The 19,515-nt window shown below is 42.9% G+C and overlaps 1 protein-coding gene across 3 annotated transcripts in view; it reads right to left on the bottom strand.

The window, feature by feature from the left end:
* The window catches only part of LOC135907637 (A disintegrin and metalloproteinase with thrombospondin motifs 5-like), a 109,056-nt gene that overhangs the window by 40,410 nt on the left and 49,131 nt on the right, over positions 1-19,515 (bottom strand). For all 3 annotated transcript variants that reach the window (XM_070527169.1, XM_070527170.1, XM_070527168.1), the window contains 2 exons: positions 15,665-15,815; positions 12,815-12,928 (listed from right to left, as the gene is read on the bottom strand). In XM_070527169.1, the coding sequence (XP_070383270.1) occupies positions 12,815-12,928; positions 15,665-15,815 (265 nt within the window). The remainder of the gene's footprint in view (positions 1-12,814; positions 12,929-15,664; positions 15,816-19,515) is intronic.

The raw sequence follows: 19,515 nt of genomic DNA on the forward strand, positions 1-19,515 counted from the left end.
CAAGTCCGATAAAATACTGGGAAATATCTGACGTCACACTGACGTACAAGTACCGGGGCATCGGCAACAAATTCAACAACTCGCATATTGACCCTAATCATTGTGGGAAAATTCAAGGCAAAATAGCGAAAATAGAGTTTTCAGAGATAATTTATCAGTCTAAACAACTTTCGTGATTTTCTTAAGCGTACCTCTGTCGAATAAAATTATCTCAATACTATACGCTTGGTGCACGGAAGATATATGATAGAAAACATCATCGTTTGCATATGGACTGCGTTAGGTAGTAAGGAGGAATACAGTCACCACAGCAAAAGTTACTCAAGTTGCGGTTATAAAAATTGACAGTCACTTAACTCTCCTCAAATGATTTGAATGAGAAAGCAGTATGACTTCTTTGAATAATTGGTACGCCTATGATACGTGACGTACTACATAGTGACGAATTCTTCACGACTCTAGCTTAACCCACCTTATGTCATCTTGCTGTAATTTGTACCAACCTTAATCTAGTTTAGTGCAACTTCATCCACCTTTTTTTATAGTTTGTACCAACCTTAATCTACTTTACTCTACCTTAAGACACTGTAATTCAACGTCATTCACATTACTTCACATTAATTCGCTTTACTTCGCCTTACTTCACTTTAGCCTACAATATGTCAACGTTACACGAACATGTTGTAACTTTAATTTACATTATCTCACTCTAATTCACTTTAATTCACATGAATTAGTCACAAATATTACTAATTAACGTTGTAATATCATGTACTATCTCCTGCGGCACTACTGACGTCATACAAGACGCTCATGATGTCACATTGATTTTGGTACCACTCGTTGCGGACAACTCCGGCTTTTATGCCTGATGGGACGTGTAATACTTTCTCAACACTCTGTTATTTTGCTACTTCTGTAGGTCTTATCATTAGATCATAATTGTACCTTCTGACGAGCCTACATGAACATTTCAGCATTTCAGCTTGAAACTCTTGAGCATTTATTTCTGCATTTTAGTGCCTCGACTGTTCTGTATTGTGTGCAAGATTACGGCTATCGTTCTGAACATCAATGTTACACATATAATACACATATATACGTCGACGCTGTGCTGCTGTTTACACTGTTATTGAGATAGAATGTTTCTTTAACGTAACTTCACGAGCCGTGAGCTTGAATGTCGGGGCAGTTCGGCTAAAGCTGTTAATCTATTTTCAACATTGCTGTCTGGGCATCGCGACAAGCAGGCAATCGTCATTCAAAGGTACGAAACTTTAAGCCATACCGACCAAACGCTACATACGGTTTGCGTGCATTCCGTGACTCTGAAATGTCTTTAACATGTTCATTTCGCCTGCAAAGATGGCGCACGTGAGCGACTCTCGGCTGGAGAAGCAGGAATATCTTCCTGCTTCGAGCAAGCTGCAAGCAAGCTACGGGCGGGTCTAACTTTGCACAGGCATGACAGTGATTTCTCCAGCCGAGCGTCTCGTTGTAATGGTAAACTTCACAACTCGGCAGTTAGACCAGTATCTATAAAAAATATAAGGAGTAGGCTAAACAGATTTCTACTTAAAATCCAGTGTTCTTGCGGCAACGCTAATTCCTCCACGGTAGCGCGTGGAGTAACTTTATGCTTTTATCTGTCAAGTACAGTATTGCACTCTCCAAAACGTTCGCGGCATTCTGGAACAAAAGTTTTTATATCACTGCGGGCTTTGCAGAAACAACACGTTGGTGAGGCCAACATTTCTATTTTGTTTGGCAACGGCGGCGTTCTCGCTGATCGGGTGCGCACACGGTGTAATAAGCACATTTCGAATCTTCTAAGTCCCTTATTTAGGCAGTCGCTCTGCGCTTCAACGCTTGGCGCGGAAGAACACGAGCATCTTGATTTCCGTACAAGCCGATGTGTGATGAAAGCATGGTTGGAAGTTGCTGAAAGTCCAGGTGAACTCTCAAACTGCGTAGGTGCTTGATGTCTCGTAAAGGCCTCTGCAAGCAACTGTCACGTGAAAATCTCGCTGCAAGGCCTGAACTAAAGCTTTTCATTACAATAACGTTGCTAATGGTTTTACCCGGCAAGATATAAGTTTCATCGAGGCAGTTTGAATCGGTAATTTCTTGCTTCCTGCACTAGAAACAACCCGCTCAACGCAGGCAGCCCAAGATGTTCCCAGGGAGGGTACCACGAAGGCTAAAGCACTAGACTCTTGTTCCACGTCCGCAGAGCCATCAGAGAATACTTGTATAATGATACGTGTCACCCAATTTCTCGAACACTAAAGGCATGGACTGAGCCACTGTGTCAGCCACCGTGGTTGCTCAGTGGCTATGGTGTTGGGCTGCTGAGCACGAGGTCGCGGGATCGAATCCCGGCCACGGCGGCCGCATTTCGATGGGGGCGAAATGCGAAAACACCCGTGTACTGAGATTTAGGTGCACGTTAAAGAACCCCAGGTGGTCGAAATTTCCGGAGTCCTCCACTACGGCGTGCCTCATAATCAGAAAGTGGTTTTGGCACGTAAAACCCAATTATTAAAAAAAATTATTGAGCCACTGTGTAGTGTAGTCTAGTGTAGTGTAGGGCGGAACCTTTATACGGCATTCTACAGACCTGAATGAACATCGCGGCTATGATGGCTTTGTTTTTTGTGTGAGAAATTATTAAGAAGGTCTCTGAGGGTACTTAGGGCAATGAATTCACGGAATTATGTTTTTCTTTGGCGACGTTGGAGTAGAACTCTTCCAGTGGCCATCTTCCTTAATTTACAAAGCTCTTCATTCGCGCAATCCACTTGGTCTTTGGTGAAACCTTAAAGCGGAAATTTTACGAGGCGATACAGAATGGCATATCGCCATTCAAGCATTACTCTCGTGTACTTCGAGCCGTTTTCACCTCTTTCTACCATTTCTAGTTTTCATCACATCTAGCAGCTTGCCTCCAAAATTTTAGCCCCAGCCCTCGAACCGGGCAATGGCTTTGGCCAACGTCTCTGCCACAACCCTGGGTTTTCTCACTGTTTTCTAAACGACATTTTCCACAGAAGGAATGTATAAGAAGGGGGCGCATCGTCTCTGGGAGGCTGAATGCAAAAGGTTGTCATTAAAATACACGCTCAACTTAGCCTAGTACGCAACCGCCATAACTATGTTTTGCCTTCTATTTGTCGCAGTTCAATTTTGAGCAGTCACCTTCATATAGCGTGCAGAGTGAATAAAGTTTGTTATTAGGGCTCGTCTCTCTGTCTTTCCTATAAAATAACGCTTCAAATAATTTTCGCCCAACTAATCAACAGGCATGGTTAATCAAGGTGAACGTGCGACTTGGTGTTGGTTTCGGAAATACGTTACAGACGAGCGAAACAATTTTGAAAAGTAACAAATGGACGCTATTTTTTAAAGCGTCTCTCACACACCACTCCGATGTTGCACAATGTAAAGGCGACTTCCTTATTTGTTATTGGCACATGCACTTGGGCTCAACGTAAGCTGCACTCGCCCGAACCCCTCCCAAAAAAGTAAAAAAATAACGATACATGGCGGTGAAATTCATGAAAACAATTACTGTCACTGGGGTTGCATACCGTTCACTTGACAGAACACTACTCCTACAATATCCAGTAAGGCAATCAGCCGGTTGATGTGGTTGCCAGCTTGTACGTACATTCTTTTGCAAAAAGAAAAGAATACGGAAAACAGTGCGGCACTTTCTTCTGTAACACTTCGGTCAAAATTTGCGTGACTGAGAACGTCTACTGCCGATCGCCAACACACGTTTTTGTTTTGTCTTGTCTTGCAACCTACATTGAAATGGGACCTAGCTCAATAGGTCGCAGTTACTTGCACCCCAAAGGACAGGAACAGTCCAGGTCAGATCAGAATGCGTGTCATTTTAGCAGTTGCAGCTGCAGTGTAGGCAAGCCAGGTCTACGCGTAGGTCCGCACGCTGGGCCGATATTTCGGGCTAAAGACCACGAGGTACGACGCGCGATCACGGTAGATGGTCCAAGCTGGCGGCGTGGGGTATGATTTCGCGGCTGAGGTGACGTAGAGAAGGACGCTGACGCGTAAACATATAACCACCGCGAAGCTTCCACCAGTAAAACGCCACAGCATGCTGGTAAATTGCGCGAAAAATATAGCTGTTGCCGCGAGTCTGACCACGCATAACGATCTCGTTAAGGCATTTTACCTCTGTCACAGAACCTTCCCCCCACCTCACCCCAAGTTCAGTCGAGCGCAGGCTACCACCGTGCGCCTGCTACAAACAAAACGTACCCTTCGCCCGACCGCCTAAACCTTATCCGACGTTTACATTGTCTCCAACTGCCGGAGCTGTGGCATTCATCCGGGTGCGCTTCCGCATATGCTGTGGGAGTGGCGAGCACAGTAGACACACATTAACACCACGACCCTCTCTTCAAGCTTGCATGAGGCTCGGCGGAGCCAGCCTCGACGACCAAACCTTTGCGACCCAGCACCCCGTAAGGCGGCGGCGAGGCAAGCCTTCGACGTCTCCTCATGGGAGGCTTAGGCCTGGCCATGATAAACTGCTGGTTCTACAGTAAAGGTTTATCCCCCAGGGTGCATGCTGAAACGTCCAGCAGCTGTTGCAGTTTGCAAGCTGAAGATACTAGCGATTTGTAGCGGGATGCAGTTCTTAGTGCCAGTGATGAACTCCAACTTTTTGTGTACACTGGTACATGAGGTAGCGTAACAAAACAGGCTAACACACAGTTCAGGGTCGCCCGAATGATTTGAACAATTGATTTATAATGTTCTAAGGCTTGACAGAAAACGTTTTTAGTAAATGTTGAAACAACCTATGCGTTTTCGTGAAGTAGCTCGAAAACTCGTACATTCAGTCTTGTACTCCGTCGTCTTCCAACGTGTCTTTAATAGACGCATCCAGAGGGACAATATCGTTGCAGAAATAACCGCTTTCGAGCAACTGCATCAGCAAAGTTTTTTTTTTACAGTGTCGCACAGTACCTTTAGATCATCGCTTTTCCTTCCAAGCTAGCTATCGTAAATTCAGCTGCACATTTTGGTAGGTCTCAGTGATATTCAGCAAAGGCAATCAAACACGTGCACATCATGTGTGTTCAAATATCTCTTTAACCTCTGAGATGAAGAAGGCTGCCTAAAGTACGTTTTTTGGCGAAAGGCAACCAACAAGAATATTTATTTCGAGCTGCTGGTCACACTGAAATGGCATCCTGTTCGTAACCTTGTTGACATTGAATTCAAGTGACCTGCATTTATATTCATTCCTACGACCTCATCTCTTAGCTTCCATCTGACCACTAGAAGAAAAAAAAAGCTAGAAAGAAAAACTAACATCGCTGAATGCTAAAGCTACAGCGCCATTTAACATGTACATAGCGTTTTATTGTACGATACGTTCGCTGCATTAGAGACACGTTAGAGCGAGATTTCACATTACTTCCAGTATAGGCACACGAGGCTGCGTAGAGGAAGCCAGGGAAAAAAGTATTTTTTTCTTCAGATAGCTTCTCACGTGTGCAGAACAGTACTTCCATGTAGCCACTGGTGTGCCTTTTTACAACTTTAGAGAAGCATGCTTTGTGACAACAGTTTCGTTACTGCCGATCAAGCGTGTTAAGACAAAAACACTGCATAGCGGGAGAATTGAGCATAGAATCCATAGATAAAAAAAACAAAAACAAAACATACATGCCCTGTGCTACAAGGCAAATCTCATTAACGCGAGCGCAATACTGAAAACTGTACTGACAGTATGTATGGTAGTGCTGGCATGATAAAATAATAAAACGTATATACTTGCCGCAATAACTCACTAGATATAGCGTTTCCCTGCTTGCCACAACTCCGGCAACTTTGACCGCATTGCGATGAGAGCAGAATGTCAAAACGCATGTACATGTTTAATTGCGCGCGCGATAAAGAGCCCGAGGTGGCCAGTAATTATAGTTAGCTGAACACTACGGTGTCCTACAGCCCACTGTAGAGTATCGGATCCTTAAACCCTAACAATTTAATTGGCCTACTCAAATGGCATTTTAGAAATGATCTTGTGGCACTTCAAAGTTCGTGTAAAAAAGCAAATAAACTTTACTACAATAGCGTAATGGGGCTCATATGATTATAATAAAGTTATAATCAGATTTTCCTGGTTAATCTTGTAAAACAGCTTTTAAGTCGTAATTTTGCTACATTCGTAGCACAGCCAGAGAAGTCTCAAACGACTACCAGAATATCCTATGAGTTGTACTTTAATTGAAATGTGTCCAGTAAGTGAATAATTAATTAGGAGGGCTTCCTCAGTGTTTAGATTACGAGCAAATGCATAATTTGGCAAACTCGCTCATTAGTCGACCTTCTCAAAAGCATTCAGACCGACGAGTGAATGTAAATTTTAGTAAGCCAGGCTGTGTAGAATTTTGGCGAGTGCGAGTCGGGATCAGGTCCAGCTTAGCAGAGTTTGGATGAATCAGACTCCGAATGTGACTGGCTGAGAAAATTTCAATTAACAACCCCTGGTGATCAAAATTATTCCGGAATCCCCCACTTCGGTGTGCGTCGTAATCAAATCGGCACGCAAAACTCCAGAATAACGAATTTCAGTGTCTGAATCCGACTTAGCTTTAAGGAAGAATTTCGGTGAGCACCGATTAGTTCGCAGAACGATGCGTAAACGTGCTTCCATACTAGAGAATATGTCGGCCGTTCACAAATGATTGAGTTATTACAATTTAAAATACTATGAGTGCTGATAGCATCGTTCAATGTTGTTGATTTTTTTTTGCGCCCCGAAGCAACTTTTAGATTTCTTACAGCACAGAACCAGAGGCCGTGTCTTGGCGTATACCAAAGCAACATCTGCCGTGTCTAAGGCTGCGATGACTTTTAAAGCCAATGGCTACCCACTACTGGTATCATGCATCTTGTCTACTTGAAAAGCATAAGCCACCTACATAGTAAAGCCAGCTTGGCAGAGGACTTGTAAATGTGGTTTCATTAGCAGAATGAGACATTGAGCCTGCAGCAAAGCTGTCTTTCCGAATTCTAAAATAGATGTGCACAGCAAACAGAGAAAGTGAATGATACAAAAACTGTTGTCTTATGACAGAAGCTTTAGAGGAAACCAAAACATGGTTTCTTAACTACGAACAACAAAAATAGCCACAACAAGTACACATTATCACGTCACAGCGCGACAGGTAAACTCATGCATACAATAGACATGCGCCCTATAACGGAAAAGTGTTCCATTCTGATTTTATTCTAATCTCGTTCCGCGAAATTTACAAAACCACGAACGCAAGCATCGGGCAGTGAAATGTAGCGTTGTTGTTTGAGTAGCCAAAGCAAAGCCCTCCTCGTTCGTAGGAGGCCATCTGATAGCAGGTGAATGAGAGCAGGTGGAATTGCCTTGATTGGTAAATTTTTCGTATCTAATTGCCTGTCAAGAGGCGAAGAGCGGGCAGGAGTGGAGAGGGTTGCAGTGCGCCCGCGATAGCACAGCGAAAATAGGTAACCGGAAGAGGACGGCGGTGCTGGCTTGCGCGATTGGTCCGCTTCCATTTGCTCAGTCTGTGGTAGCAGGTCGAAAATGGTGCCGGCGTAGAGCCAAAAGTTAAAACATGTGGCTAAAACAATGATTCAGCGCAGAAAAGCTGGCACAGTAACGTTGTAAGCATGCCGAAAAGTACCGACATTTTTATGCTGCCATGGAGAAATGTTTACTTTACGCAGGTAAATTAATTTTCCCCAGCAGTTATGAGCAGCCAGTGCAAAAGCGATTGCTTAGCCATCATCTTTTATTCCTTTCGCAATGGGGCAAACCTCGGCTATCCGGAAAAATAAGTTTGCTCGGCATAGTAATCTATCTTTAGTGCGTACACGTCTGTTTTACGTGGTGAGTTTCCGATGTTTTGCACGACGCAGCAACTTACTGCTGAAGTGGGTGCCGCACAAATATCTGGACAACAGCGAAGGGCTAATGGCGAAAAAAAAGTTGTAGGATCAGAAATACCTCTGACTATTTGTTTGGCCTAATCATGCATAATCATGCAGCACTAGTCATGTAAGGTGTAAAGATTACAGAATATCATTTAGGCAAACTTTTTAATTAATTTATTTATTGTGATATAAATGTCTTCATATTAAGAACATTGATCTTAAATTTTACTTTCTAAGTAGTTTTTAGTAGCTTTGCTAATACGTCATCATGCACCCCTACTGATTTGTTCTGAATTTGTTAAATGTGGTATATCTTTTTTTCTTTTTTTCTTTTGTACTTTACCATATGTATGCGCTGTACCTGTTCACATTTTCTGCATTCCATAAGCGATGATTTTGCATTCTCACTAGAATCTAGAGTTGAGGTATACTGCTTTAACATTGATAACAACCACTGTCGCGCTGCCATTGACTGTCTGTAAGGCTATAGGGACCCCGTCAAACTTGTCGATTGACAAAGATTTTTGTCCCTGTTGCCCACATTTCTGATGTATGAAGCGCAGAAATAAATTGAATTGAATTGAAAAAAGAATTGTTCGCGTTTTTCCGTAAGTCGCGGAAGAGACAAGCGGAGTAGGGGTGGCGTGAAACATTTTTATCCAATCTTCTGAAAGAGCCAGAAACAGAATAGAAACAGAATGTTATAGCTTCACGTTATAACCCTCATGATATAGTGCCAACGAAGGATTGTCATATCTTCCTTTTTGAAAGTGATACACAGATGGTTAAGACACGTGTATTTTTAATTACCAGTGCCGTAACTACAAAGCTATTCATAGCTTTGCATTATCGCAGTAACTACAAAGAACGGCCAGTACATGCATAGAATTGCTAAAGCATTCTGGTTATTTCTGCAGAAAAACATAATCGTTGGCAAACCTTCTATTGCTCTTACGAAAGAAAATATTGCAGTCCTTGACTGCTCTTAGCATGGGATTTGTCGCTTCCTTGTATTGTTTATTTTTCGTTGTTGTTCGCAGGATATATGTATCATATTTTATAGCATTAAGATTCCTTCTGTGAGAAAGAGCTTGTATCATCATTCATTTTTGTCTGCTGTTCTTTATATTGCACTGCTACTCATGTTGCGGTTCCAACTTGCCTACTTAACCATCCTCGTTCATCCTCGCATGATTCCTGACAAAATTCAAGAAACCGCCTTTGGGAATCAGCGTAATTGTATTCCTCGAGCTCAATTAGTTGAAGCGGAGGACATCACTCACATGATTAACGAAAAATACTAATTCAGTTTTCCATTGAATATTGTATGGCACACGCGACATACCGGAATTGTATCCCGCTAGTTTGCAAGACACGTCCACTTACAAACGAGTCGTGATGATTGCACGGGCGCCGAAATACACGCGGTAAAAATGCACTATCGTTCCACTTAGTTTTTTATCAAACCACCTTTCTATGCATTTGCGCACAACAGTAATTACAATGAGTAATATTGTCGTCGTACACGATTGCGAGTTTATATTTTCGACTTCGTGGCTGGGCGACCATAGCTGGTAAATAGCGCTTCTTTCAAATTCATTCGAGGTGCGGATATTGTATCAGATATAAAAATTGTCGCGCGCTTTCTTCTTTTGCACTAAATGTTGCATCTGAAAGGCCATCTGCATTTCATGAGTACACGCCTCTGTAAAACGCTATGTACATAAACTTATTTGAGTGTCATATCTTATGCTATACAAAAAAATATCTGATAAAAGTGAAAAACATACCTACGATTCATGGTCGCCAATAAGCCAAATCTCAGATGCGTCTCAGGAGCAGGTCTCCAGTTACATTATTTAACCTAAAGGTTTGTTTATTCGAGGTCAATTTGGCGCGTTGGTCATGAATTCCATGATAATCGGCACTACATATTTTACTGGGCAACACATTATCGTATAACTGAATCGAAGCGCTAATTTCTGATTGATTAGTAATACATTTATTAGATATGAACGTGTGCCCCTGCTTGCAACCAAAAAGCACCTTTTAATGAAATGATTTGGTCACCATTGACCCAGCTAGAAACATGAGAGCTCCATTCATATCAAACGAGCAGGCGATTAGACTGCACATGTGCTTTAGAATCCTGAGAGCGAAACATTAGACAGGTATTATCTTTAATACAAGTAGTGCATTCATTTTGATGGCTGATAGAGCACCTTTCAATGAAATGATACGGTCACCATTGACCCAGTTCCAAACACGAGAGCTTCATTCATATCAAACCAGCAGGTGATTAGACTGCATGTGCTTTAGAATCCTTAGAGCGAAACTTTAGACAGGTATTTTCTCTAGTAGAAGTGTTTATTTGTGCATTCATTTTGATGGTCGATAGGTTTCATACTTTAGCTTTTTCTTCATGCAGTCACCATTTATGCAAACCGTCTGAAAGAAATAAAAAACAAAGGCCCGTTACATAAAGTGATTTCTAGCGCTCATCTTATAAACGTCATCATGCCATGTCAAATCTGTTTAGTGTTCACTTGCATTTGAGTAATCCGACTTAGAAAGCTGTTTCATCGTGCTGGATTTTACCTAACCACACGAAAGTATGACTGCTTGGGACCTTCCATTGCAGGAGTGGACATTAACATTTTATTTGTACATTTGTGTGAGTTAGACGACGCTTCGAAAACACTGGAAACGTCGCTGACTAGCTGATTCTGTCGATATAACTCTATATTTGCGAATCGCAGAATTCCTTGATATTCAGAGAGGTGACAACCGGATTTCGAATCAATGTATCCTTTTCTTCCTGTTAACTGGAAACACCAAAGGCAATGCCGGTACTTAAGGTAAAGTGCAGCATTCTTTTAACTGCGCAGCCTACAGACTACTTCTGCAAGCAGTAAAGTGCACGAAAAGAGTTTTAAACTGTGCTATGAATGTTTTATCTAGTTAGAAGAGGTTTTTAACTCTTGTTTATGACAGATAACGTTTTATTGCCTTGTCAGGCGCATTTGTGCAAGATCTGTACGTCAGTTCCGCGAGAAATTGCAAAGTCCAGGTAGCTAGTTAACGAGATTCACTAAACGTTTATTAGCTCGTTTTGGGCCGTACGTTCAAATGCAAAATTTAAGTTAATCCGCATTAATGACATTTTCACTTAGCAAAACTACGAAGATGAAAACTGACTGTCGGGCTACTTCGTTCATTAAGTACGTTAACAAGAGGATTGGATTCTGATAAGAAAATAAATAGGGAATACACAAAGAAAGAACCACGTCATTGTACCCGTTCTTAGTAATCGAATCTAAATTTGAATTAGTTAATCTAAGCGGCATTTCTGTGTTCTCTATCCTGCTTCGTCACGTTGGGTAGAGTTGCTTTTTCCTTCGAATTGTAAGTCGAGCACAACTCACCAGATATTCGGCCTGAAGATGTGCTACAAAATACATGGTAGTTTCAGCTAAGAGTTTCCGATATTAAAAATTAAATTATGGGGTTTTACGTGCCGAAGCCACTTTCCGATTATGAGGCACGCCGTAGAGGGCATTCCAGAAATTCGGACTACCTGGAGTCCTTTAACGTGCAACTAATCTAAATACATGGGTATTTTCACATTTTGCCCCCATCGAAATACGGCCACCGTGGCCGGGATTCGATCCCGCGACCTCGTGCTCAGCAGCCCAGCACCATGGCCATTAAGCATCCACGGCGTGTAACACTTTCCGAAGAGAGCGTGTCTAGCAGTCCAAGATATTGTTAACGGCAATTCCAATGCCTTTGAGATGATTTTTACTTATTTATTTATTTATTTGTAATATACCTTACAGGGCCCGACAGGGGACATTGATTAAGGGGCGCCTAGAATCAAGTAAGCACATACAATCTCATGACAATATGAAGTTAGAGAAGAAAAGGAACACCATCCAAGTGCAGAGCCTAAAAAATATAGAAAATTATTAGTTACATACAGCTTTGTACGAGTATTCAAATAATGAACATCTCTAAATTGCGGGTTGTTATAAGATTCCCGCTACGCATACACAAGTTCACTGTTTCTCGTCTTATATTTGCATTTAGAACGTGCACTTTGTAGTAAACAATGGTACGTTCTTTATTGAATATATTTATTTAGCTAGCTGGGCACTGTGATTTGTCGATTGGGTAACGTCAGGCTCTTTAGGGCCTTTCAGAATAAGAGAAGAGACTGAACTGGGCTATCATCAAGATCGGACTATTTTTACGTCCACAGCAGGACAAAATCATCTTCCATCCATTTCCAATTAACGCTACGCTAGCTGATTCAACTTTCGCAAGAAAATTAGATAATTTCACCACCTCAACTAACTTCCTGCCCATTCTGTAATTTTTAATGGTCCAACCTAATCGTCACCCCTTATTATGAACATTGACCATAGTTAAAGCCATCAGCTTATTGTGCATCCCCTATTTTAAGAACACCCAGTTTAGTACACCCTGAGAAGATGTCTATGTAAGGAGTATGCTCAAGTAAAACTCTTGCTTGGGCTAGTTGGCTCATGCTTGAATTAGTAAAGGCAAGGCGCAGAAGAACAGGACTCAAGAATAACCTTCACACACCGGTCCTGTCGTGTGTGTTCTTCTTGAGTCCAGTTCTTGTGCGCCTTGCGTTTACTATGTAAGGAGGTGTTTGGCTTTGAGATTACCTGGCACTTTAGCTGCAGGAATAAGAGAGCTCAACATTGTCGACTCTGCACCTTTCTGTGATATGCCGAATTTTCTTACACAAGGTAACGTATGCGTGCACGTATTCACATCAAGTGCACTTAGCTACTGCTGCTATGCTTCCTTATTGGACATAAGAGGAACATACGCCATTATATGCGGTGCACGGGAAGTTGTCAGGGAAGACCGTCATTTTGAATCCGACACGATAAATGTATTCGGGAATGTAGCAGCGTCCGAGGCACCGGCTGTTGTCTCCACCCTGCGAAAGATGCCATATTGAGGTACATTTATGTAATCGTTACATGAAAGCAATTTGGACATGACTATAAAGCCACATTCACGAAGAAAAGAGAATAAATGCGAAATGCGCGCTCAGCTATGCATCGCACAAAAGCTGCATTACGTTGAAGAAAATGAAAATAACCATAAATATTTTAGCTTGCCGCGTGTTAGAGTACCTACAATGTATTGCACTTCAGCACATCAAATAAATCGCAGACTTTCTCAAGTTATACACAACTTACAAAGGTGTCTTAGGCTCTCTGCTGTCATACGCGTCTGGAAAACAGGAGGTACAGTTCTCGAAAGCTTCCGGAACAGTGAAGATATCTTCTTAGTAGGTGCCAATTCATGTTTGAAATCTAACGAGCGGGTGTGCTTTCCCATGGTCTTTGTGTTACGGAAAGAAAATCGCGGTACGTGAGCCTCAGTGCAATTAACACTCCAGTTTTTCACACCGAAAGAAGTCGGATCTCTGCCGGCGCATCGATAAAAATGTTCAGAGCCATTCAACTCTGTGAAGATACATGACGAGCGGAGGTGTATATAACCATAAAGTAATTAAAATAAAACAACAAAACAATATTGCATGAGTATGTACTTTTTCATCTTTGTTTATATTACCGTCTGTCTCTTGACTACAGTTAATATTGCTTTATGGTTGCTATAACAGAAGGCTATGTGCTCTGTAACGACACTGGAGATCTTAGCGAACGTTAGGTCTATGCACGACCAATGGGTAATGATTCTACGAATGAAATGCTTCCGACCACACCACCCTGACATCTTTGTTATTACAACTTGGGGGCATTGTGGACGCTCCGTTCCTTGTGTTGGTTAAAATATATTTAGAGTCATTCCTTTTTTATTACTTGTTTGCGAGCACTCATTGTTCGAGACAGCTGCTTTCTAGGCCGACTTAAGGGAGCTGCTGCCTACCATTTATTTAAAGCTGCTTTGGTAAATATTTTGTATAATAAGGAATGGACGCCGATAGAAGCCAACATTTTAGGATCCTCAGCATCTTCCTTCGGCTTTATTATTGTGATGATGGAGCTGTTCTAAGTCTGGTGTACTTGATGTCATGAGGAACTATGAATAAAAGTTGGCAAGCATTTTGAATAACGTATCACTCCTCCTTTAATAAATCGATTTGCATTCCTCCTACGGCCAATTTGCTCCCTCCCAGACATGCCTTCAAAAACCCGTCTGATCTTTGAACTTTGTTTCCTATTTGCAATAACTATAATAATGGTGACGTGGTTGTTGATTCAGTAGAGTTCAGTATAAGATTGCTTCATAAATCCTAAATGTCCTCTTTCTCTGCCACGCTTACTGAAACTCTTACTGTTAACTGCATAAACACTGTTCCTCAAATACTATATGTTCTTCCTATTGATATTAGCCTCCTTAGTTTGCAGTGTTTGCACAATTTTCTTAATGTTATAACTTTGATAGTAACATTTTCTTCGGCTTCATCAGCTCTCAAAATTTATACATTTTCATCTGATTTACGTGTATAGATATCTTTACGAACTGCCGTTTCTCTTATAAGTGCTGTGCTTCCTAGGCCTTTCAAACGGCCCTTGAAAGTATTTAAAATAGAAACGCATGGAATCCTTCTATGACAAATACGTACATCCACTTGTTCCAAAATTCATATATTTCCGAGTACTCCGCTGCATTTATTCGTTTTACTTCTCCAATACCGTGACGATTTTCTTCACGGAATAAGTTTTCTTTTCACTGGGTTCAAAATTAGGGATATTTTGGGCCACGCTTACTGATAATACTTCCTATGTTTTACCGTAGATTTTTACATCGATCATACACTATGTTTGGTAAAGAGCGTCAAAACTATTATATTTTTCGATTCCCAGATCGACTTCTCGCAGGTCAGCTATCTCCTGTTGCGCTTCACAATGATACTACGCGTAATTTATTATTCGTTGTCTCGAAGCTATGAAGTGCTGCATGATTTTTAAGTTTTTATTTTGTTCAATTCCAACTGATGCAGTGCTCTGTGCATTTCACTTCTTATGAGGCATAGACAACACGGAAGCTTCAGGGTCTACCATCAGGACTTGAAGACCACAGATGAAGGCGCGCCAGACCATATACAGGCAGGTACACTATGCGAAGCCTAAAGTAAGTGAGCCAATTTATTTTCGCATGATGGGTACATCCTTAAAAAATTAGAAGAAAATCAATGTATACCTACTAGGAGAAAAATGAAGGCATTCGGCCGAACATCGTATGTTCTGGGCATGACTGAGCGTTCCCTTTGATTCAGTGACAGGTTTTTCCCGCATGAATTATTGACTCACTGATTGATTCGGCTTCACCATCCCAAATTTACTCTATCGCTCCCACTGGCGCCGTTCAATGTCTCGGGATACGTCACATTTTTGTCAGCCACGATAGGAAACTATCAGAGGGACGGCTTTTCCGTAGCCCTGAATTCGCTCTTAGTTTAAGACGTTACCCTCTCAACAACATCACACGTGGGGCCAAGCGCCCACCGTCGCGAGACTTCGGCCCCATCCAACGTCAATGTGCCGTTGGATTAATCACGGCTCGGAAAGCTGACATGCTTAGCAAGCGTTAGAATGTGAAATAATGTAGCCTGTCGCCCACTCATTTCACCTCATCGGGATGAAGACCCCATTGCTTACGTTAAGGCATAACGCAGTTCGAAAATTACCACAGCGCTCACCTCCATCAGGTACGTCTCCCGAACTTCGGGGAAGGCTGATTTGCAGAGATCTTTTCTGGTTAAATATTCTCCAGGTAACCCTTTTGTGAAGTTGGTCTTTTTAATACTGCGCTTCGTGTCTTTTCTCCGCAAACAAGCACCTTGTTGAGAACTGCATACAAGAGAACAGTTCTCATCACCTTTGTAAGTACTCTCAACATGCTTGGCGATACTATTAGCACAAGAAGCCACTACTACAAAAATACTTTATCAGGAGTGGACAGGAAATACCAAACGCACATGCCAACTCTGAATCGAAAGTGTGCCAAGTAATGAGAAATCGGAAATAGCACAAGAATATTACTATGTAAATAAAAATGCACGGCAGTAAAACAAACACGAGTGATAACTTTTTCCTGTGGTTATGGTTCCTAGCCGCGGTGTAAGAGTAGTTTAGCTGAGAGAACGCCCGTTCCCAACGCCCTGTCAAAACATTCTATTTTTGGAGGCAGCCGATAGATGGCGCGACCAACCTTTTCCCCGCTCCGCGAGCGACCGGGCCACACCGGCGCGAGCGCTATACACCAGAACACTGTGAATTCAAAGGGCGCCGCCATATTGATGAGCGCCGGTCGCGCCATCTATCCCAAGCTCCGCGAAGTAGCAGGCCTGGGCTGCCACGCCAGGAGATGCGACCCGGCGCGAAAGCGAAACTTGGGCTTTTTAGCTGGGCGGAAGGCGTGTTTCGCGTTTTTTCTAACCTGTCATTTTCACTGTCTGGATTCAATCAAACTTCAAGACCTCATGCAAGTCCGAAATGGCCACACTGAGTGCTGTGCAGACTGCAGAAGCGAATACATCGGGTAGGTACGCTATTACGTTTGTACAAACCGCGCGCTATATGCTAGAACACGTGTGAGCTTTTTGGCACGTAACCTGTGAAGGAATTTACAGCACTGTTTTGGTGCCATATATTATTAAAGCACGCAGAACACTGTCATCTGCACTTTCAGTTTGGTCTTGTTTGTCATGGTCTCTACTGGGTTGGCCGCGTTTGGCAACCAACTGGCGAGGTCGTTTGACTGCCTGGTTAGCAGACGCCTGCCCTACACCACCTGCACATTGAAAACAAAATAGATGTTATAGTAAGAAGGGCTGCAGTTCTTTCCCATGCCATCACTGTTGCGAAGATATAAAGTCCTCTCAAGATGAAATAGAAAATACACCAGGCAAATTGTATCGTGCAACCACTTAAGAGTACAACATTCAGAACAAAAGCCTACAGCACTCGAACAAGCAGCATATGATGCTAAACCTGCACTCATTGAGAAATGAGGTACTACAGTAGTTATAATGTTCAACTACATGCGCAGTCAAAGCCCGTATAAGAGGGCGAGCATGACAGATGCAGGTGTTGTACAGTTGCACAAACCATGACAGGGCACGTAAAATTACCATCCCTACTTAAAGCTGCATCATCAGGACCCCTTTGGTACAAGACAACAACCGCACCTACATTCCAAGAAATTAGCCCCACCAACTGCAGCTACCTGGTACCAGACCTGTTTCGATTGTGCGAGGCCATCGGATTGTTGGCGCTTCCTTAGAAAAAAAAAACAGTACAAGAAAGACTAGTGAGAGCGATCAAAATTTTGTTACAAAATACAAGAATAATTTAGCACCTTATTTTCCTCGCCATATGAACGGAAATGTTTTGCGCTTTGCCCCGCATAACAGCCCGCACGCAGTTTAGAGCTCAGGAGGCTCAAATGGATTCGTTACGAATGACACCTGCAACACCAGCTCGTAAAGGTAGGTGCGCTGCAAGAACACCTTCGGCGACAAGTAGTCGTCGTTTACGTTTTTGTGGACGCATGCTACGTGACGAGCAGACTTCGGTTTACTTTCATTAGCAATAACGCTCACCAGCAAGGCCTACAACTTGTCGTTCACGCTTAATGGTCATTCCGTGCACCAGCTGCAAGTATCGCTAACCGCAAACTCAACTGTTCCGTTTAACCGTCGGGAGCTCTGCCTGAATGACAACACGAAAAGGCTTGCCTTTTTGTTATAGCCAACGCGAAGCACCGGCGCGGGATTCTGCTCTGCAGGCTTCTGCTCTGCAGGCTTGTTGCCCAGAAAGTGCTCGGAGCAAACCTGCGTGTTACACATATTACGTTTGTAGGGCGCAAAGTTGAACGTGGCACCAAAATATACACAGATCGAATACTCACTCGTGCATTTTCACTGGGTTGGTAGTTCTTCCTATTCACTGCAGCTATCCACCGGTGGCGCAGCTTGGCATTCTTCGTTGCGGATGGAAATCAGTTCAGGCTGAAAACACCGCACGGGCACGATTCCCTACGTGTGTTGTGCTCTTCGCAAACAGCGCTAAGCAATCTGCTCCTTTCCGCTGGTTGTTTTGGCATCCAAACACGACGCAATGATGCCCAGATGACTTCTTGCACTTTGGATCCATGTGAACGGGCACATTTCCGCACTTTGGAGCCCTAGAGCTGGCGCTTGCCATGTCTACTGGTCGCCGGCGAACACACTTTGGCAGCCCAGTACAAAATGGCGCCGGTCGACCGGGCAACCCGGGTGCGAGAGTATGCGTTCGGTTAGTCTGGGTGCTAGACTAGCGTGTTCTGGTCTATACGTTGCGTTGGGCCTGTATTTCCTTGAACTGCGTGGTTAACTGGCCTTAAGATTTCCTCTTCTCGTATTTTACTTTGGGGATGTAAAGTGTCCTTTATTTACACAAAAAGATTTCACCTCTTTTTAACAAACCGTGGAAATCAATATTCGAGGGCCTAGCGCGACGTGGCGTTGATGGCATGCATATGCGTTTAATAAAACACTGTCTTTTATTTCGCATTGCAGGCTTCGCACTAACTCTACGAGTTGTTAGATATTGCCGAACATTACCCTGTGCAAGGAAAAGACCCATACCAATGCCGAAAAGATACACGGGCGTGCCGCCTCGGATGTTAGCGTGATATTAGGGTAAGATGAATTATATCCATACTCACACCCACAAAATCATGAAGACGCTTCACTGCATGAAAGTCAAAGCTCTTAGAAATTTATTGAACAATTCTGACAGAAGCACAAGTCCGGAAACAACTGGTTACTGTGGGAGAATAAAGGGAGGGAAAATATGCGGTCGCTTCGAACCACGGGCTCACACAACTTTTGACAATTTTCGCAAGTCCTGGCTCTTTGTCTTTCTGGCTTTGCAATTGCCTGCCGTATTGACGCATACGCAAGCACAAGTAGCAGTGGATCAGTTTCACAAGCATGTCTTCCTTGTGAAGAATGCATGGAAATGTAAACTGTAACGTTTCCAGAACGCCATCAATTGTCCTATAGAACGCATGCCTGTCACTCACATATTTTTCAAACTACTGCTCACAGTATTTGAAGAGATCAAAAAGATGCATACTCGGGTGCGTCAGCCTGCCTCTCGATTTTCAATTCACCAGGTCGGCTTCAGGCCTGTTTGCGATCCCTTTTGTTCCCTCAAGCGCCTCCTTGCAGATCGTACAGGAGGCCTCATTTGCGAGTTTTCTTGAGATATAAAGGCAGTGACGTAGTCTACAATACAGTCTACAACGTCTGCGTCGCATTCGTTTAGCTCAAATATGTCATCATATTCCCAGCTGCCTTCTTCGATCAGCCCATCAAGCTTCTGCTTCAAGTCTTGCAGTTTATTTGGCTGCTCCCTACCTGAACTCTGATATATCTCCCTTAAATCCTCCAGAGTAACAACGGCAGCCTGACTGTTATCAGGCGCTGCACAGTTTCCAAGCTGTGGAAGTTTTAACAAAAATACATGCTTAGCAAGCGGTATAACTGCAAGAATGTGGGAA

This window comes from Dermacentor albipictus, chromosome 10 (genome assembly GCF_038994185.2).
Source record: "Dermacentor albipictus isolate Rhodes 1998 colony chromosome 10, USDA_Dalb.pri_finalv2, whole genome shotgun sequence".
Taxonomy (NCBI): Eukaryota; Metazoa; Arthropoda; class Arachnida; order Ixodida; family Ixodidae; genus Dermacentor; species Dermacentor albipictus.